We start from the raw sequence: 21,950 nt of genomic DNA, 5'->3' as shown, positions 1-21,950 counted from the left end.
GCATGGGCTGGCTGTGGCATCGCCGTCTAGCACATGTGGGGATGAAGAACCTTCACAAACTTCTAAAGGGAGAACATGTGTTAGGTCTAACAAATGTTACTTTCGAAAAAGATAGACCTTGTGCAGCTTGTCAAGTAGGTAAACAGGTGGGAAGTGCTCATCACAGCAAGAATGTAATGACCACATCAAGACCTCTGGAGTTACTTCATATGGATCTCTTCGGACTCGTCGCCTACCTAAGCATAGGAGGAAATAAGTATGGTCTTGTTATAGTTGATGATTTTTCCCGCTTCACTTGGGTATTCTTTTTGCAGGATAAAACAGAAACCCAAGGGACCCTCAAACGCTTCCTAAGGAGAGCTCAAAATGAGTTTGAGCTCAAGGTGAAGAAGATAAGAAGCGACAACGGGTCCGAGTTCAAGAACCTTCAAGTGGAGGAGTACCTTGAGGAGGAAGGAATCAAGCACGAGTTCTCCGCTCCCTACACGCCACAGCAAAATGGTGTGGTAGAGAGGAAGAACAGGACTCTCATTGACATGGCGAGGACGATGCTTGGAGAGTTCAAGACCCCCGGCGGTTTTGGTCGGAAGCCGTGAACACGGCTTGTCACGCCATAAACCGGGTCTACCTTCATCGCCTCCTCAAGAAGACGGCGTATGAACTCCTAACCGGTAACAAACCCAATGTGTCATACTTTCGTGTTTTTGGGAGCAAATGTTATATTCTAGTGAAGAAAGGTAGAAATTCTAAGTTTGCTCCCAAAGCTGTAGAAGGGTTTTTGTTAGGTTATGACTCAAATACAAAGGCGTATAGGGTCTTCAACAAATCATCGGGTTTGGTTGAAGTCTCTAGCGACGTTGTATTTGATGAGACTAATGGCTCTCCAAGAGAGCAAGTTGTTGATTTTGATGATGCAGATGAAGAAGACGTTCCAACAACCGCAATACGCACCATGGCAATTGGAGATGTGCGGCCACAGGAACAAAAGGAGCAAGATCAACCTTCTTCCTCAACAATGGTGCAACCCCCAACTCAAGACGATGAACAGGTTCATCAAGAAGAGGCGTATGATCAAGGGGGAGCACAAGATAATCATGCTATGGAGGAAGAATCACAACATGCCCCTCCAACTCAAGTTCGAGCGACGATTCAAAGGAATCATCCCGTCGACCAGATATTGGGTGATATTAGCAAGGGAGTAACTACTCGCTCTAGATTAGTTAATTTTTGTGAGCATTACTCTTTTGTCTCTTCTATTGAGCCTTTCAGGGTAGAAGAGGCCTTGCTAGATCCGGACTGGGTGTTGGCCATGCAGGAAGAGCTCAACAATTTCAAGAGAAATGAAGTTTGGACACTGGTGCCACGTCCCAAGCAAAACGTTGTGGGAACCAAGTGGGTGTTCCGCAACAAACAGGACGAGCATGGGGTGGTGACAAGGAACAAGGCACGACTTGTGGCAAAAGGTTATGCCCAAGTCGCAGGTTTGGACTTTGAGGAGACTTTTGCTCCTGTGGCTAGGCTAGAGTCAATTTGCATATTGTTAGCCTATGTCACTCACCATTCTTTCAGGTTGTTCCAAATGGATGTGAAGAGCGCTTTCCTCAATGGGCCAATCAAGGAGGAGGTGTACGTACAGCAACCCCCTGGCTTTGAGGATGAACGGTACCCCGACCACGTGTGTAAGCTCTCTAAGGCGCTCTATGGACTTAAGCAAGCCCCAAGAGCATGGTATGAATGCCTTAGAGACTTTTTAATTGCTAATGCCTTCAAGGTTGGGAAAGCCGATCCAACTTTATTCACTAAGACTTGTGATGGTGACTTATTTGTGTGCCAAATTTATGTCGATGACATAATATTTGGTTCTACTAACCAAAAGTCTTGTGAAGAGTTTAGCAGGGTGATGACTCAAAAGTTTGAAATGTCGATGATGGGCGAGTTGAACTACTTCCTTGGGTTCCAAGTGAAGCAACTCAAGGACGACACTTTCATCTCCCAAACGAAGTACACACAAGACTTGATCAAGCAGTTTGGTATGAAGGACGCCAAGCCCGCAAAGACTCCAATGGGAACTGACGGACACGTCGACCTCAACAAAGGAGGTAAGTCCGTTGATCAAAAAGCATACCGGTCTATGATAGGTTCCTTGCTTTACTTATGTGCTAGTAGACCGGATATTATGCTTAGTGTATGCATGTGTGCTAGATTTCAATCCGATCCAAGGGAGTGTCACTTAGTGGCCGTGAAGCGAATTCTTAGATATTTAGTCGCTACGCCTTGCTTCGGGATCTGGTATCCAAAGGGGTCTACCTTTGACTTAATTGGATATTCAGACTCCAATTATGCTGGATGTAAGGTTGATAGGAAGAGTACATCAGGGACGTGCCAATTCTTAGGAAGGTCCCTGGTGTCTTGGAGTTCTAAGAAACAAACTTCCGTTGCCCTATCCACCGCTGAGGCCGAGTATGTTGCCGTAGGACAGTGTTGAGCGCAACTACTTTGGATGAGGCAAACCCTCTGGGACTTTGGCTACAATCTGAGCAAAGTCCCACTCCTATGTGATAATGAGAGTGCTATCCGCATGGCGGATAATCCTGTTGAACACAGCCGCACAAAGCACATAGACATCCGGCATCACTTTTTGAGAGACCACCAGCAAAAGGGAGATATCGAAGTGTTTTATGTTAGCACCGAGAACCAGCTAGCCGATATCTTTACCAAGCCTCTAGATGAGTCAACCTTTTGCAGGCTGCGTAGTGAGCTAAATGTCTTAGATTCACGGAACTTGGATTGATTTATAGCATACATGTGTTTTATGCCTTTGATCATGTTCCTTATGCATTTTGTTGTTTATTTATGGTGCTCAAGTTGTACAAGCACTCCCCGGACCTCACAAGTCCATTTGCAAGTGATGCACATATTTAGGGGGAGATGTGCTACAACTTGGCCCTTTGAGACTAACCATGTGTTTGAGCTTGCTTGACTTAGTCTCAAAGGTGGATTGAAAGGGAAATATGGACTTGGACCATGAAAGACTTCCACTGCACTCCGATGAGAGGGTAACTAACTCCAAGTTCATTTTCATGGTCTTATTGCCTCTTTACTCTAAGTTGAAGATTTTGGTGAGGTAATGGGGTTTAAGGGCCAAGATTGATCCCGTTTTGATGCTTGATGCCAAAGGGGGAGAAAATAAGGCCAAAGCAAGAAATGGATCAGCTACCACTTGAGAATTTTGAAAAATTTGAAAATCGTAGAGTTAGAGTTTTTGTTTTGTCAAAATCCTCTTGATGTCTCTTCTTGTCAAAAGTTGGTCTCTTGTGGGGAGAATGTTTGACTATGGGAAAAAGGGGGAGTTTTTGAATCTTTGATCAATTTCTCTTGGAATACCTTTCTCTATGCCTCAACAATGAATTTGACTTAGAGATAGGAAATTGAGTTTGATTTGCAAAAACAAACCAAGTGGTGGCAAAGAATGATCCAAATATGCCAAATTTGAATCAAAACAAATTCTTGTTCTCATTTGCATTGATGTTGCACTTCTATATGTTGCTTTTTGTTGTGTTGGCATAAATCACCAAAAAGGGGGAGATTGAAAGGGAAATGTGCCCTTGGGCCATTTCTAAGGATTTTGGTGATTAAGTGCCAACACAAATGGTTTAAGTGTTAAATTGTGCCAAGTTGTGAATGAAGTGCAAATCAACACAAAGGTATGATTCTAGACTTAGTACATTGGTTTTTATATGCTAACATATTTGTCTAAGTGCTAGAATCAGAGAGAAGACAAAAGGAAAAGAGTTGGCTGTGTACAGCCAACTGCTGTTCAGTCTGGGTGCACCGGACTGTCCGGTGGTGCACCGGACAGTGTCCGGTGCACCAGGCTGGCTCTGGTGAAAAGGCCGCTCTCGGGATTTCGTCGGCGGCGTACGGCTAAAAATCACCGGACTTTCCGGTGGTGCACCAGACTGTCCGGTGATCCAACGGTCGGCCGCGCAATCCGCGCGTGACACATGGCCGGGCCAACGGTATGAAGGGGGCACCGGACTATCCGGTGTGCACCGGACTGTGTCCGGTGCGCCAACGGCTCTAAATCGTCAACGGTTGGCTGCGCCAGAATAGGAAAGAAATCTGCACCGGACATTGTCCGGTGGTGCACCACCCGACAGAAGGCAAGGATAGCCTTCCTAGATTGCTCTGAACGGCTTCTAGCTGCCTTGGGGCTATAAAAGGGACCCCTAGGCGCATGAAGGAGAACACCAAGCATTCTTTGGTCATCTCTTAGCACCAAGACATCTCTCTAGCGCATTTGATTCGTTGTGATAGCAATTTGAGCTCCTCTTGAGTTGAGAACTCTATGTGTGATCTTAGAGCTCAAGTTGTGACTTGTGTGCGTGTTTGTGCTTGTGTTTTGAGGCTTGTGTGTGTTGCTCTTCCCACTCTTACATATGTGCTTCTTTGTGGTCATCTCATTGTAAGGGCGAGAGGCTCTAAGTTATGGAGATTCCTCGCAAACGGGAAAGATAAAGAAAGAAGAACACCGTGGTATTCAAGTTGATCATTGGATCACTTGAAAGGAGTTGAGTGCAACTCTCGTCCATTGGGACGCCACAACGTGGACTAGGCAAGTATTGTACTTGGCCGAACCACGGGATAAATCCTTGTGTCTCTTGTGCTTGTTCTCACTATGTCATTTGTGATTCACAAGAGCTCTCCTTAGCCACTTGATTTCATTGTGCTAACACTTAATCAAGTTTGTGGGTTTAAGTTTCAAGTTTTTACAGGATCACCTATTCAACCCCTCTAGGTGCTCTCAGTCCCTCCCGGAAGTGAGATCTAGGTGTTGTCGGCGAACTTACACAGACCGTCCGACCACCAGGCGTGGGCCGTCTGGCTTGTCAGGCAGAAACCCTAGCTCTTGTGTCGGGTCGCGGACCGTCCGTGCCTCCGTAGAGAGCACCACCGTCGGTACTCATCGCAGTGATTGACGTCCGGATTGGTGCCAATAAATTAGTTCCAACTATACACAAAAAATGTTGTGGTACTACAATTAAAGAATAGTGATAAAAAAATATTTTTTGCATGTTACACTGAAACTAATTAACGAAAAATGTAATAGATACATAGATGAGATAGAAAACATATAGATGATAAAATATTCTTTTATATAGAGAAACTCTTCATCAAAACATAGTTTTATATATAATGTATAAAAAGTTAAATATGTACAAAAACTGTATTTTTATCTCTACTTCTATAAAGCATGAGTTTCCTGATTTTCACCATTTTCCTTTTTACAAGAAATACCTTATGCTTCTTTCTGACATAACCTATGGTCTACCATCATCGTGCGTCAAGTGACGTGGGTTGTTACCTCCTAGATAGGACGTGAGAAAACAACTAATCCGAACACGACACGAAGCTGCAAGCAGCGCAACGCTCCTGGATAGTATCACCTCGCTAGTTGAAGGGAGATGAACGACCGAGATAGCTATAAAAAAGGGTCGGTTCTCCTTTTTAACTTGTATCTTTCTTAGCATTTGGCTAAGATAAAATACAATATCTAGAGTTTAATATCTTGTATGTGAGCATATATCTACTTTAATATTAAATTTATTTTTTGGTGAGGGCTACTTTAATTTAAATTTATTTTTTGTGGGAATGGTCCATCACACTGGCTTGCCACTGGACCCTCACGTGTTGTATCATTGCAGTATACCATCAAATATGATTTCGGTGCTGTTGCAATACCTAGACATTGTACTAGTTATATACTCCCTTCGTTCCAAAATATTAGTTGTTTTACCTCTTAATTTTTATGTCTATGTTCAAATGGATGATAACGAATCTAGACACATATGTAAAACAAATACATTAACTATTGAATGAATCAGTAAAACAAATTTTATTTTGGGACAAAGGGAGTATTAAAGGCCTCTTTGGATCCCATACACTACTTTAGCACTCCTAATTGGATAGCGAATGTTTAGCTACCTGTGTTTCGATGCAAGTGCTAAAGTTAGCAAATGAATATAGAAAGACATCTATACCCTTAATTAATACGATGTGGGAGAAAGAGTGTGGGGTAAAAAATAGGAAATGTATTTTCCTTGTCGTGGACTAACTTTATCTCCCTTTAGCACATCTTAAAGAAACTAAACCGCTAATAAATACTAAAGTTTAGCACTTTATTTTTAACTTGTTTCAGCATTTCTATTTAATCTCTAATTGCTAAAGTTTAGCAACAAATATATTGTTAAACTTTGGCACCCCTAAATGTCCAATTGAGTGGCAATGGTTCTACGCGTGCCCAACGTGGTAACAGTTCACTACATAGAATATAGAATATAGCTGCCCTTCAATTATTGTGCGCGTGACCGAATTTGTTTGTAGAGATCAAATTTGCCACGCATTCCGAAGAACCCTACTGCATTGGAAGTCATGCATCTGTCCAAAATCCAAATACTAAAGAAGTTGGTTGGTGGTATACGGAGTACTGGCAAAGTCGCATCAGTCACCAACACTAATCACACTTTACTAGCCACACCAACGTACCAGCTCCACCCCTTCGGCCACACAACCCAGGTGTTCGACCATGTCCTCGCCGGCACCATCATCGCCCTCCAGGTCCAGCCACGGCTCACGAAGCTCCCCGCGCATCGTCCTCTTCCCGAGCGCTGGCATGGGCCACCTGGTCCCGTTCACCCGCCTCGCGGTCGCGCTTTCCGCCGGCCACGGTTGCGACATCTCCCTCGTGACGGCGCTGCCCACAGTTTCGTCCGCGGAGTCCCGCCACATCGCCGCGCTCTACGCTGCGTTCCCCGCCATCCGGCAGCTGGACCTCCGCTTTGCCCCTTTCGACGCGTCGTCCGAATTCCCTGGCGCCGATCCATTCTACCTCCGCTACGAGGCCCTGCGCCGCTGCGCGCCCTCGCTCCTCGGCCCGCTCCTCGCTGGCGCAGGCGCGTCCGCTCTCGTCGTGGACATGGCGCTGGCCTCCGTGGCCATACCCGTAGCCAGGGAGCTCCACGTCCCGTGCTTCGTCTTCTTCACCGCGTCGGCCACGATGCTCTCATTCAAAGCCTACTTTCCCACCTACCTTGACGACGTCGGTGCCGGACATGGCGTTGGCGACGTTGACGTGCCCGGCGTGTACCGCATCCCAAGTTCGTCCGTCCCACAGGCGCTGCATGATCCCGATAACATCTTCACCCGGCAGTTCGTCGCGAATGGCCGAGCGCTCGCGACAGCCGACGGCCTCCTGGTCAACGCCTTCCACGCCATGGAGCCGGAGGCCGTCGAGGCACTACAGGGTCGCTTCGTGCTCTCCGTTCTGCCGCCCGTGTTCGCCGTGGGGCCGCTTATGCCGGTGAACGACCTCCGGGAGACAGGGGAGGCAGCGCAAAAACAGGGGAACTATAGGGCGTGGCTGGACGAGCAGCCGCCGCGGCCTGTGGTGTATGTCAGCTTTGGTAGCCGCAAGGCTCTCCCCAAGGACCAGATCAAGGAGCTCGCCGCCGGACTGGAAGCGTGTGGCCACCGCTTCTTGTGGGTTGTGAAGGGCGCTGTCGTGGACAGGGATGACGCTGGGGAGCTCAGCGAACTGCTTGGCGAGGCCTTCCTGCGGCGCGTGCAAGGCCGTGGCCTGGTGACCAAGTCGTGGGTCGAGCAAGAGGAGGTGCTCAGGCACCCGGCCGTGGCGCTGTTCGTCAGCCACTGCGGATGGAACTCGGTGACGGAGGCAGTGAGCAGCGGCGTGCCAGTGCTGGCGTGGCCGAGGTTCGCGGACCAGCGAGTGAACGCCAGCGTGGTGGTCCGTTGCGGGCTCGGTGTGTGGGCTGAGCAGTGGAGCTGGGAGGGGGAAGAGGCGCTGGTGAGAGCGGAGGAGATCGCAGCGCTGGTGATGGAGGCTATGGGAGACGACGCGATGGCAGTGAAAACGGCGAACGTCCGCGAGGCTGCGTCGAGAGCCGTGGTGGACGGCGGCACGAGCTACCTATGCCTGGCGGCGTTCGTGCATCGTTGCATTGCACCGCGTGAAGTTATATAAAAAATACTTATATAACTTCACGTTCGTGTCGATCCGCTTCATAAACTTTTAAAATGTGCCTATTAAGAACATAATCTATGTTTAGAACTTTAGATCTTTCTTAGGTCCAAACGAGTTACATATCAGTACGTTGACCCTTCTCCCTTGTGTAAGATTTGTTTTTTTAAGTGACAACTCTCTTGCTGAATGTTTCATGATCCCCGTTTAAGGCCAGAAATGCTATGCTCGAGGGACAAATTGGCCTCTCCACCTGCAAAAGCGCCGGATGACCGCATATAAGAAACAGAAAATAAAAAACCACACTGTACAAGATTTCACCGTATGAAATAGAGTCAAGTTCGTTTTCCGTTGCTGAGTTTCAAAAGTTCCTTTGAAGTTTGAACTCCAACAAAGCTCTCGTTGTGTTTTAGTAATTAAATGACAATTTAGAAAAACTAATATGAGACTATTTGGTTGGTGGACAGCTAGCTATCCTGACTAAGACTGAGTTTAACGGTTCACTCTATATTTCTCCCCCTATATCCTACCCCTCATGCCACGTCAGCAACTTCTCTCTCTATATCTCTACCTTCTACAGCATTTCTGTCGGTGTTTATGACCCGACTGCGCACCATGGAGTTTCCCACGAGATGCTTTTGAGCAGGACGTCATCGTTGATTGCGACTCGATGGTACATGCGGGAGCACGTCGGATTGCACAAGGATTCATACAGATTCAGACCGCTAGAATGTGTAACACCTTACTTCCTATTGATGTTGTATATTAGAATTGCACTAGGGGTATACGGATTACAAATGAGCTAGGGTGGTGGAGGATGAGTTCTCCTGCCGATCTAGTAGCATGTGGTTGCTACAGGAGGGCCTATGAGCTTTGAGGTGGTGCTAGGATGTGGTCGATGAGAGATAGTATTACCCCTCGGCCTTATATAGGTGACCAGAGGGTTATCCCTTTACAAGTTGTGATCACTATCTACTCTACCTAAATCCTCCTTTAACGTGGCATATATTCCTTCTTATCCGAAGTTCAGTCGCTTCCTCAGCCGAGGTAACACCGAGTGTTTAGCCCTTTAGGTGTGCGCAACCTGTTCGCCCGAGATATCAGCGCTTCGATCTGCGCATAACTCAGACGTCCGGTCTTTGTCTTCCTGGATCGAGCTCGTCCGGCCGGGTTGTGGCCTAATGGCATGTCTCGCTAGGCAAGCCATCGAGAGGTCCGTCAGGTGGCCCATGATGTGTTTTAGTGTTCGTGAGGTCCCCGGGGATATCTATGCCCCATAAGCTCACGATGCTCAAACCAACTTTTGAGAGTAATTGGCTCGAGACTCGAAGGAAGAATCGTGCCCTTTGATTTTTATAAGCTTTTGAGTGCAGCTTTGTTCCATATTTGTATCCAGGTGCACCCAATAGGTGTAGCCCTCGAGCTTTGAATTGATTCGAGCATCAATCAACTCAAAGGTCTTTACAATCTTGCTTTTAAGTGCGGATTTGATCCGTCTTTGTATCCATTGGGTGCATTGTAGCCCCCCGAGCTTTGAATTGATTTGAGCATCAATTAATTCAAAGGTCTTCAAAATCTTGCTTTTGAAAGGTTCTAGTTTGCCGTATTGAGCGAGATTCATCAGGCTAAAATCTGGTCGACTGACATCCGCCCGACTGAAGTCATGCCGGCAGAACCTGTGTAACACCATAAAATCTTGGTTTTAAAGATTAGTGAGAATTCTCCCAAGCGGTGATAACCATATTTTATAATGATAGATTAGAAGCCAAATTCCCATAAAAGAGTTATCCTTGCTTCCTCTAAAGATTTAACTTAAAATAAAGGTTTATATCAATATGCTTTTATGGGAATAGATAAGGCATTTGATTTGGTTAAAATTTAGGAATAAGGACACTATTAATTTGACCAAACATCAAGTTTGAATTTTGACAATGAAGTATAAATCTGAAACCCTGAAAAAGAAAGGTTTTCAAATTTTGGTTAAAATTTAGGAATGAGGACACTATTAATTTAGCCAAATATCAGGTTTGAATTTTGACAATTAAGTATAAATCTGAAACACTAAAAAAGAAAGGTTTTCAAATTTTTATTAAGAATGTGATTTATTTTCTTTTATGTGCATGCAAGCCTATATTCAAGTCAAAAGAACTATAAAATAATTAATAAAATAATACTCTGAATACATACTGGATTTTTGTTTGTATTGGCTTGAAGTTCGTGAAGTGTAGATTTGAATCTAACTTGAAATAAGAAAACAAATTCAAAATATAAAACATAAAAGAAAAGAGGAAAAAAGGCAGACCTATTCCTAGACCAACCCCCCCCTCAGCTGGCCCACTTACCGCGCGCTCGCGTCCAACCCATCCTTGGGACACCGACGGGCGGGTCATGCATCCGGTCTCTTTCTCGCATACGCGCAGGCGCTGGCCTGTGGGTCATAGTTGTCAGCATCATCTCCCACCGAGTTCGCCGCAGGGATTTCAGGCCCCATCCCTCGATCCACGTTGGCTCGAACTTAATCCAGTTTTGGGTATAAAATCGAACCCCTGCCCCGCCCCCATCGTGACCTGAGCACCAAGCCATCGAGTGTCGTACAGAGAGAACGAAGCCGAGCGAGAAAGGGAAACCATTAGAAGGAGGATAACGGTTTGGCCAGGGGAATCTATGCCGTTCGATCTAATCGGGTGAATGGAGTGAGATCTAGCATCATAAAAATCTTGACCGTGGATCTCAGATGTAAAGGCCAATAGCGCATACCGGTTCATTATGAGTAAAATCTAATCCGGGTCATTGATGAGCGATCTGGCGACCGAGATCCACCAATACCCTTTTGATCGAATAGTTATGCAAAAGAGACCCTCAGTTTTATTTAAATGAATCTGTCGTCCCTCCCTTCACCAAGATCATGTCAAATAGGCCCAGAAATTTGTGAATCACACCCCATGTTTTTAGGAAATAGTACCCGCAGTCCAAAATTCCCAAGAATTCATAAAATGAATATAGAAAATACTTTTAGAGTATAAATAATTCCCTAAAACTTCGAAAAAAATCATATCTTCTCTGTTTTAATTCCGAATTGACCCGTTCAAATTGCGTTAGATTAATAATAATATTACCTATACAGTATAACACTAATTTTATCATATCACATACTTTTGTAATTAGGTATTTATTTATGTATAGTAGATTAATCTAACCAATCAAAGTAATATGTTTATAATTATAATTTGAATATAAGATGATCTCTAACTAAGGTATGACTTATATTAAAGTTAATCTTTAATGTATATCTCACATGATTTATAAAGTCAATATAGGACATAGTATTAATTGTTTAGTCACTAGACCTTCTGGGAACCGTATCTCTTCAATCGTAACTCCGAATTTAGTGGTTCTTGAACCTATGATCTCGTAGCAGTGCGTAGAATATTCTTACGCAGTTTGTTTCTATGCTTTGGTGTAATGTTACCATATCCATTATTTGCTTGATTGTATATATTGCTACTAGTAGAGACGAGGTCACGAGGAATCCGAAGACCAACTTGGTGAAGTACCTGGAATCTCAAGTCATAGGCAAGTTGTGTCCTTGATCACTCTTCTTTACCTAGTAATGTTCATGTTAATCACTGTGGCATGCTCAGGTTAATTTGATGGGACCTAATAGGTTACCCTAGTTTTGTTTACCCCACACCTTGCAAACAAATGAACTATTGGGTAGACTTGCTATTGCTCTACCTGGTTTTGGGATTAATGCTATACTAAATTATGATCATGTTACATTATTATTATTGGTTTACTTATTGTTCATGGTAAGATTATTATGTTAATTGGAACATGGAGCGACCACCTGAGAAAACAGTGCTACCACAAGGGTGGAATGGGACGCCCCTGGCTGACTAATTAGGAAAGCTAGTGGAGGACTACTGTGACACCCCATGTGTCTGTTTCGTGTTATGACGGGACAATTATCCTAATCTCGGATGCTCAGTGAAAATTTCTATTTCTCGCTCGCGTATGTCTCTGATTATCTAGACGATTCATTCACATTTCACCGAATTCGGAGTTATTCAGTCTCACAGAAGGCCAAATTTGGAACTTGTTAAAAACTTTTACTTCTCGACACGAATGCAATCTCATTAATCAATCTCGATTTGTAAATCTCGTCTAAAGCTCATTTAATCAAACGCTCGACAGTTGCTAGTCGACCTGTGTCCGAATCAAATTTCTCGATGATTCGATCTATGTCCAAAAATTAATCCGAGTCCGTACTCTCAAACAAAATGCTCTATTGTGTCGGTATCTAATTAGTTATTATCCGACTCGGCCAAATATCTCTATGTCCGAACCGAACTCAAAACCCGAATCGATAGTGCTTTTTAAAATGTCACGATTCGCCTTCTCCGACTAAAAATCCAAAGTCGATCAAAAGTTTGAGAGAAACATTTATTTCTAAAATAGGGCGTGAGAAAATTTCAAAGCGTAATCCCCAATGTGTTGTCCTCTAATAAATTCTTATCCGATTCGGTTTAATACCTCTGTATCCAACTCAAATTCAAAAGAATTACACATCTAGTAAAAAGGATCTTACTAAAACTTGAAAAGCTAAAACTTGACTTTATACTCAGCTAGTGCTTTTGGCAAACCAAACCCCTCAGCCAAACAACTGCATGCCTAGAGGTAGAGGAGTAGACTCCTCACACCGGTTAAGTCTAGTTGAGTATTAGTATACTCAGCCTTGCTTGTGGCATAATTTTTGCAGGTACTCCTTGATTTGGTTAATGGTGTGACTTGGCCTTCATCCTTGCCACTAGGTTAGATGGTCGAGTGGGTTACTGCTTCCGCAGGAGAGGACCAGGAGGAGTAGCGTGGCCAGGCTTCACCATGTTACTCGGTTTTCTTCGTTAGTTATTTCCGCTGCATTAAAATTTATGGTTATTATTTCTGAAACTCCGATAATGTAATCACTAATGATACTTTCTTAATTTATGGTATTATGCTTTATTGTATTTCTCTGTGCCTCACCTTCGAGTGAGCTAGTGGTATTCGATCCTGGATAAGTGGCTTTATCGGACTAGATCCGAGGGACTGACGGGTTATTTCGGTTTAAGTGTGTTGCTGCCTTTAAGGGAGCGACTTGGGCACTTAAGCTGGAATAATTCGGACGGTTCCGCCACAACTACCTAACCCAAAAGGGGCAAGGGCGATAGAGGAGTTGTCGGTGTAGGGAGGTTCTCGGGTCGATCATGCTGCGATGGCTTTTCGGATGAGGGATTCCTATATCATCTTCTCACGAAATCGTAGCGGGTTTTCTGAATCTAGTGGAACTTTGTAAAGGCCTCATAGTGGATCCCTAGTCATTCACCTCAGAAGTGTCTAAAGGCCTTGCAAACCATGGCTAGCTGGGATACACGACTTGTGGGTAAATGGCGCAACCTCTGCACAGTGTAAAACTGGTATATCAGTCGTGCTTACGGTCAAGAGTGGCTCGGACCCTCACATGAGTAACTTATGGAATTAAACTTAATCTGCCATTTGCATTGCATTGTGGGTTTTATTATTAATTGTGATCAATTATTTAATTGGGATGGTATCTACTTATACTTAGTAAATGCTAATAAAACTTTGACCAACTTTAAAAGCAATGCTCAGCTTTAACCATCTTCTTTGGTAAGCCTTACACTTTACATGAGCCCCCACCGTAAGTGAGCTCATGCACATTATTCCCCACAACTTGTTGAGCGATGAATGTATGTGAGCTCACCCTTGTTGTACTCATACCCCTAGGTCAAGGACAGGTACCATCAATATGAAGAGCATGAAGGATACCACGATGAATTCGTGAGAGGTCTAGGCCATTGTCTCCTAGTCAACTAAGGTTGTGGGATCGTTGTCGTCATATGATGTAATTATTTAACTGCTTTGTATAGAACCTCTATTTTATAATAAATATGTGACATTCTTCTGTACCATGAGTCATCATATGTGTGAGACTTGATCCTAGCACACATTTGATTCGCGCTTGGATTTGCCCTTGAATCCGTGTGTGACTACCTGACCGACTGGAACCCAGCCAATGGAGGTCCTGCTAGATTGTGCCTGGTCAGGGTTTTAGTGAGACCGCTGACTAGGCTCAACCGATAGAGGTCCAGTCGACTCTAGTTTGACCAATCTTGAGTTTGTCATTTTGTAGCTTATGTGGATATCTCATGGATCAGGTTGCTTTTGAAAATCCCGAAAAATTCGACCTGTACACCCAATGGGTGTGCCCACTTGGTTTGTATGTTGTCTTGTCTCAAAATAGTTACTTGACACGACATGGCATAATAATGCGCCTGAGCGGTTGGTTTTACTACGAAAGTGCATGACGTGCAACATCCTACATGGTTGTCTCGGCAGTGTCCCGCTCAGTGATAGAATAATGCTCTAAATAGGCCTCTGCATCCCGGAGATCATCATCCGGATGACGCACTAGGAAGGTAGCCTCCTATTGGTCCGGGTATAACCTGCGACTGTGCTGGTAGACTACATAGCGGTTCTCGATGGACCAAGTGTGTCGGTCGAAAGGCCGACACAACAAGGTGTCGAGAGCGTCGTAGAAATGACAACCGTGAGCGGTGTCACGAGTGATAGGTCGGGTGACCCATCCTTCTGGCTCCTGCTCCTCGGAAGACTCCATGTTGTGGCTCAAACTGCCACTGTCATCGTCTCCATTGGGGTCTCCTCCGGCAGCTGGGGTGCCCTGTGGTGGTGCAGGGGCACCTCTAGCTGAGGCAAAGAGGAGGACTGCCTCCTAAACTCCACCTCCTGCTGAGGTGAGGGGGAAGAATCATGTTGCTCCTGCTCCTAGCATCGACATTCCTACTCCTCGTGTAGGCGGCGATGCAATATCTCTAGGTGACTCGACTATCTAGTCATCGTGCGTCACAGTGGACGCTCCGCAAGGTGAGAGGGCAGGAAAGGGATCACCAACTTACGTGCAGTGCATCTAAGATGGGCCATCTACAAAAGATGTTGTAAGCACAAGAGTGAGAATAGAACTATATGAGCACCAAGTAAACCATAAGCAGAATAAGATAAAAATTTTGTAAGGTGAGTATATATGTAGTAGTATAACATAGAATTGGTCGAGATGACCAACTTTTGAAGTAACACCAAGGGTCAAGGTGAGAATAAGGGTCTATAGTCCTTAAAGTGACCATTCTAGTCTAGGTTAGTGGGTCTACAGTCAGCAAGGCTTTGATACCACTTATGTCACACCTGGTTTTCGAAGGAAACCCAAAAGAGAACCATGTACGTGCTAGGATCAGAAATTCACGTACACAACGATTACAGAGTTGGACATCATCACACATTGCTCAAAATAATAGCGAAAATAAGTACTTTATTGCATCACGATGTCCAAGACATCCACAGAGTCATTAACTTAAGTCATAATCAAAGTGCAAATATGAAACGTAGTACGGTAAGCCCTTCACAGGTAGTTGACTGGGGGTTTGCCACTAATCTAATCTAGAACTCGTCGAAGTCCTAAAAGTCCTCCACGTTGCCTTCATCTTCTCTCGAGCACTGGTTGCAATGGGGACAACCTAGGGTTTTGGTGTTTTCAAGCAAGAGTGAGTACACATCGACATACTCAACAAATGTCCCGTTTGGCTACAGTGGACTAGTTGTATGTGGAGTTAAGGTTAAAGCAGTTGCTTTTAGTTGGTCAGTATTTATTACTAGTAGAGAGCCAAGTTTTAGCAATACTCCCAAGTTATTACCCACTTAGTACTCCCTCCAAGAGGAAATACCAAGAACCATAAATATAATCACCACCGTTAAGCATCATCATGAAAGTATCCAGAGTAACTCTTATCAAAGGAGCTCGCTTCTCATAACCGTGAGCACGGCTGATATACCAGTTTCTAACACTCTGCAGAGGTGCACACTTTACCCACATGTCGTGATTCCTTTCCACCTGGGTTTGCAAGACCCGATCTTCACTACTGAGGTGAATGGTCAAGGATTCACTATGTAGCCTTTACAAAGAACCCCCTAGTGTGTAGTTGCCCGTTAGGTTTTGCCAGTTGTACAAACACGATACTCCTCCCTAAGATGGGTGACTAACAAAACCAAACCAAATGAACCTCGTCACCCACCCTTAGCTGAGCAAGCACTAAGCCCTTGCCCCCATTGATGGCACAATTGCGAAGCAAACTACACCCCCAGATTCATCCAATTAATTAGCTAAGAGCATTCCATTCCACCCTCAAGGTTGTACTATTTTCCCGGGTGGTCATCCAGCGAACAGGTCCTTACAGAGAGGTACTCGGGAAACATCCTGAGTCCCCTAAAGTATCACATGTTCATCATCATAAATCAAGTTGTCATCAACATATCATAAATGTTCTCATCATATTCATTGATTAAAGTAAAACAATAGCATGATACTAAACATAGTAACCAATCCCCAAAGGGTATCCTTATGTTGTTCATGGTATGCGGGACAATGAATTGTAAAGTAAGTAGGACATAATGGGTCAGAGGACACTTGCCTTCACCAGGTTGCTGCTTAGGGAAGTCTCTTGCAACACACTCGGAAACCTCGGACTGCTCGTTGTCTATGCAAAACAATCATTCATTCAACACACTTGGGAAATGACAAAGGAACAGTACACCAATCATATGCAATAGAGTAAACATAGGTTCAGTGAAAAAGCACAAACACACAAATGAACTCTTGGTTTTAGGGTAGATCACTATGTTTAAGGGTCTACTATTCTCCAACTACTGCATGTCTCAGTAGATTAACTACCTAACTATGCCTATCTTAGTGAATTACTTATTTAGATAAAGTTATTGTAGGGATGGGATTACATTAACTGAGGTAGAATCTACTAGTTTAGGAACATGAATATTCACTAGGGTACTACCCTTTATTTTAATTTTAATAAATATTTTATCACTTTAAGTTAACCTAGAGTCTAGCTACAAAATTGAGACATGCAAACAGTGAATGAATATAATTTAAACAGACAGATAATAACATTATGAACTTTTTGCAATTTGAACCACCCAATTTGGAGTTCATATGCAAAAGATATGAAATTTACAAGTTTTAGAATTCAAAACACTAAATTAATCCTATTTCTGTGATTAAAATAAAGTCCAGGGGCATCTCTGCAAGGCACCAGAGGCATGGGCGCAAGAAAATAGGACTACGAGTTGTTTTCTAAGAAACTGAGGGGCTCTTTAACAAATTTACCAGGTGAAGAGGTATGGGGCATTCCTGGCCATCCGATCATAGATCAATGACCGAGATTAGGTCTACAGCCGAGCGCGCGCGGGGGCGTGAGCGAGCGGTGACAAGCGGACCAGAGCGATCAGCGGCCCGAGGCGAGGGCGGGCTGACAGGTGGGGCCCAGGGATAGAGGCGCGCGCTCGAATCGGTATCTAGAGATCCAAGTCGTTGGATCGTGAGCGGGCGACTAGGATCGGGCGCCAGGGGGGTTAACGGTGGCGGCCGGCGTTGCTCCATTCGTGGCAGTGAAGCCACCAGAGCCATCACTGTCGTCCTCCTCCTCGGAGTCCTCTTCTGAGTCATCAGCCCCCTCGAGCCCTTCTCGCGCGACGGACCGGATGTAGGCCCTCTCGGCTGCCGACAACCCCATGGAATCATCCAAGTCATCGAACGATGCTATGGGGAGTGCTGGTTGCGGAGAGTCGTAGCCCTCGAAGGAGAAGCCCTCCTCGGAAAACTCTGAGCCGCCGAAGTCCTCCGACGGAGGAGTTAGAGGGCGCTTGCATTTTCCCTCCGCCAAGCCATGCATGCCCTTGCCACCTTTGCCACCTGCCATGCTTTCTCAGACGAGTGGGAAGAGTAGACGAAGAAGAGTGCAGAAAGGCAAGAACGAGTGAAGAGAGCGGACGCGGGTAGGAGGGCTATTTAAAGACGGCAAAGGCTGACCCCTCGCTTCTTGCCCGTTCAGTGAACAGTCGCAAAAACTTCAATAGTCTCTCTAGTTTCCAAGAAAAGGAGCAGACGACTTACACCTATTTATACGACACAACACCAGGAGATATTAAGGTCAACTGCTCAGCATTGCCCTCCTATCACGTCTGGCTCCTATTTTTGGACAAGACAATGTACACTACTCGATGGATACACACCCTTTGGGCGCACCCATTGGGTGTGCAGCCTGGAATTTTCGAGATTTTCTGAAGCAATGCAATCTGCAAGATATCCGCAGTGAATACCAATCGACAAAAGATGATATGATCATATTGAAGCCGGTTGAAGTTTTATCGACCAAAGCCCAGTCAACAGAAGCATTGAAGACCCTGGCCGAGTGCCGTCCAGCCAGACCTCTTTTAGTCTAGACTCAGCCAGCCATGTCCTAGTCAACAGAGGTTTAAGTCAAGACAAGCTCAAACCAGGCAAGAGCTGCCCAAAACGAGATCACCAGAATAAATCCAAATACTAAACTCAAAAGCAAACGATGAAGACCTTTGAATTGATTAGTACTCAAATCAATTCAAAGCTCAGGGGCTACACCCATGGTGCACCCAATGGACTCAAGGGTCGAAGGAAAAAAATGCTAAAATCAAAAGCAAACGATGAAGACCTTTGAATTGATGAATATAAGAGGCAAATCGACATCCCCGTGACAATCCTACGTCACCTTCCGTCATACAGAGGATCTAGCTTCTATACATGACCGAGGAATCCGCGAAATAGATGAAATGGCACATAAATGGCAAACGATATAATCTTGACAAGATGGTACATGCATCTGATGGTGAAGCATGGACCCACTTTCATGCCATTCACCATGAGAAAGCCAAAGAGGCTCGTAATGTACGTGTTGCGCTGGCCACAAATGGGTTCAATCCCCATGGAATGACCGCTGCCCCATACACATGTTGGCCCGTGCTCGTTATCCCATCAATCCCTCGGTGTATGCTTTCAAAGACAGAACATATTCATGTCGTTGATAATTCCTAGACACCCGGGGAATGAAATGGGCATGTACATGGAGTCTTTGATTGATGAATTGGTTCGTGCTTGGGAGGAAGGGGTATAGACGTACGACCGAGCTACGAAGACAAACATCAAAATGCATGTTTGGTACCAGTACTCCATGCATGACTTACCAGCGTATGGGCTATTCTACGCCTGGTGTGTTCACGGTAAGTTCCCATGCCCAGTTTGCAAGGAAGCTCTTTAGGGTCAATTGGTTGAAGAAGGGTAGTAAATATTCATCGTTTGATAAACATCGTAAATTTCTCCCTCCTGACCATGCATTTTGACTAGACATCAATAACTTTATGAAAGGTGTCGTAGTGATAGACCGCCCACCTGCAATGATGACTAGTGTTGAAGTTCGTCAACAGATAGATGGTCTCGTGGCCAACCCAGAAGGTGGTTTTGTGGGACATGGTGAGCAGCATATGTGGACACATAAGTCGGGCTTGACTTGCCTCCCCTATTATGACGACCTGCTCCTTCCATACAACATTGACGTGACACACACTGAAAAGAATGTTGACGAGGCACTTTGGGCAACCATTATGGGCATTCATAATAAGTCAAAGGGCAACGTAAAGGCAAGAGTGGATCTGGCAGTGTTATGTGATAGACCAAACCAAGAGATGAAGCCGCCTAGTGGTGGAAATACATGGAGAAGGCCTAAGGCTGATTTCATCCTAAGAAGGGCCCAAAGAAAGGAAGTACTAGTGTGGATCAAGATGTTAATGTTCCCTGAGTAGGGGGTGAACTTATCTACTCTGCTAGTCTTAGGGATGAAGAGTCATGACTTCCACATATGAATTGAACAGATTCTTCCTGCGATGGTTCGAGGCTATGTTCGTGAGCATGTCTGGCTAGTGCTTTCAGAGTTGAGATATTTCTTCCGTCAGCTTTGTGCAAAAGAGTTATCTCGGACCATGGTTGCAGACTTGGAAAGATTGGCACCTGTGTTACTATGTAAGCTTGAGAAGATCTTTCCACCCGGCTTCTTCAATCCAATGCAGCATTTGATTCTTCATCTCCCTAATGAGGCACGAATGGGGTCATGCATGGACGTTGGTGCTATCCAATCGAGAGATGTTTAAAGACTAATCAAAAGAAACGTAGAAATAAATGCAAAATCGAGGCTTCCATTGCAGAGGCATACATTCTAGAGGAGGTGTCAAACTTCACAACAACTTACTATGATGACAAACTGCCGAGCGTGCATAATCCACCCCCTCGTTACAATCATGGCGACAATGAATCGAACCTCAGCATATTTCGAGGCCAACTCGGTAGCGCAAGTGGCTCGACCACCAAGACCCTGACACATGAAGAGTGGCAGCATATCATGCTATATGTATGACCAACCATGAAGAGGTGACGTCATACATGGAACAATTTCTTCATGAATTTTGGCATCGATCAAGGGACCCAACTCCACAGGAATATGATACTCTTCTTAGAAAGGGTGCGACAAATGGATTGTTTGATTTCATTTCTTGGTTCAAACGTAAGGTATGTGCTTAGTTTGTCAAAGAGATCCATCTATGAACTCAATTTAGCGTCTTTTAACTTGCGAATACTTGAAGGGCCAAAGAGACCCGTCTATGAGTGCCGAGTTGAGACAAGTAGCCAATAGCTTTGCTTATAGGGTCAATAAATATTCTAGGTATGACGTCAATGGATACCGTTTTCGCACAACAAACTACGACCAAAGTCGGCCCAATCGGAATACAACGTGTTCTGGAGTCTTTAAGCCCAGCCTTGACGATGTCGATTATTTTGGACGAATCGAAGAAATATATGAACTCAATTTTTATGGTTCCAAACCTCTTACTCTAGTGATATTCAAATGTCATTGGTTTGACCCTCAAGTGATGAGACAGACACATTCTAATCTTGGGATAGTCGAAATTCGACAAGATTCCACCTTACCAGGAGACGATGTCTATATCGTGGCCCAACAGGCCACACAAGTGTATTATCTCCCATATGCGTGCCAAACGAAAGAACATCTTAAGGGTTGGGATGTTATGTATAAGGCATCGCCGCACGGGAGATTACCTGTTCCTAACGATGAAGATTATAACTTAGACCCGGACACATATGATGGAGAGTTCTTCCAAGAAGATGGGCTAGAAGGGCGATTTGAGATAGACTTAACCGAAGCTATCAGAATGGACGTAGATATTGAAATGGTTGTTGATGAGGAGGATGATGAGGTGCAAAATGAGAATGACTTAGTAATCCTTGAAGGCAATGACATTAATGGCGAACTTGCGCCTTCAGATGGTGTTGACTATGAAATGGTTGATAGTGATGATAAGAGTTATGATCAAACCATTCTTGAGTCACTTGAGGGTCGAACCAATGACATTTGAATATCACTGGAGTAAGAGGTTTGGAACCATAAAAATTGAGTTCATATATTTCTTTGATTCGTCCAAAATAATCGACATCGTCAAGGCCGGGCGTAAAGACTCCAGAACACGTTGTTTTCCGATTGGACCGACTTTGGTCATAGTTTGTTGTGCGAAAATGGTATCCATTGATGTCAGACCCAGAATATTTATTGACCCTATAAGCAAAGATGTTGGCTACTTGTCTCAACTCGGCACTTATAGACAGGTTCTCTTTGGCCCTGCAAGTATTCACAAGTTAAAAGACGCTAAATTGAGTTCATAGACGGATCTCTTTGACAAACTGAAAGGGAAATGTGCCCTTGGGCCATTTCTATAATGTTTTAGTGATTAAGTGTCCAACACATAGTAAGTGAGTAGCTATGTGCCAAACAAGCAAGAAGTGCAAATCATGTAACAAGGTATGTTTCTAAACTTAGTACATTGCTTTGAGTACTAACATAATTTGTCTAAGTACTAGAAACAGGAAGAAAAGAAACCAAAAAGACTTGGCTCG

The 21,950-nt window shown here is 44.5% G+C and overlaps 1 protein-coding gene across 1 annotated transcript; it reads left to right on the top strand.

Moving 5' to 3' along the window:
- Positions 1 to 6,538: 6,538 nt before the first annotated feature.
- On the top strand, positions 6,539 to 8,226 carry LOC100217220 (UDP-glycosyltransferase 72B1). Its single transcript, NM_001143576.1, has one exon. It carries the CDS (start codon positions 6,587 to 6,589, stop codon positions 8,039 to 8,041), a length of 1,455 nt encoding a protein of 484 aa, NP_001137048.1. The 5' UTR covers positions 6,539 to 6,586; the 3' UTR covers positions 8,042 to 8,226.
- Positions 8,227 to 21,950: the final 13,724 nt, after the last annotated feature.

Source organism: Zea mays, chromosome 9 (genome assembly GCF_902167145.1).
Source record: "Zea mays cultivar B73 chromosome 9, Zm-B73-REFERENCE-NAM-5.0, whole genome shotgun sequence".
Classification (NCBI taxonomy): Eukaryota; Viridiplantae; Streptophyta; class Magnoliopsida; order Poales; family Poaceae; genus Zea; species Zea mays.
Note: the sequence above shows the minus strand (reverse complement) of the source record. Positions and strands in the feature narration are given on the sequence as shown.

Coding starts and splice junctions, on each gene's coding strand:
- LOC100217220 (NM_001143576.1), top strand. CDS start 6,587: ATGTCCTCGCCGGCACCATCATCGCCCTCCAGGTCCAGCCACGGCTCA.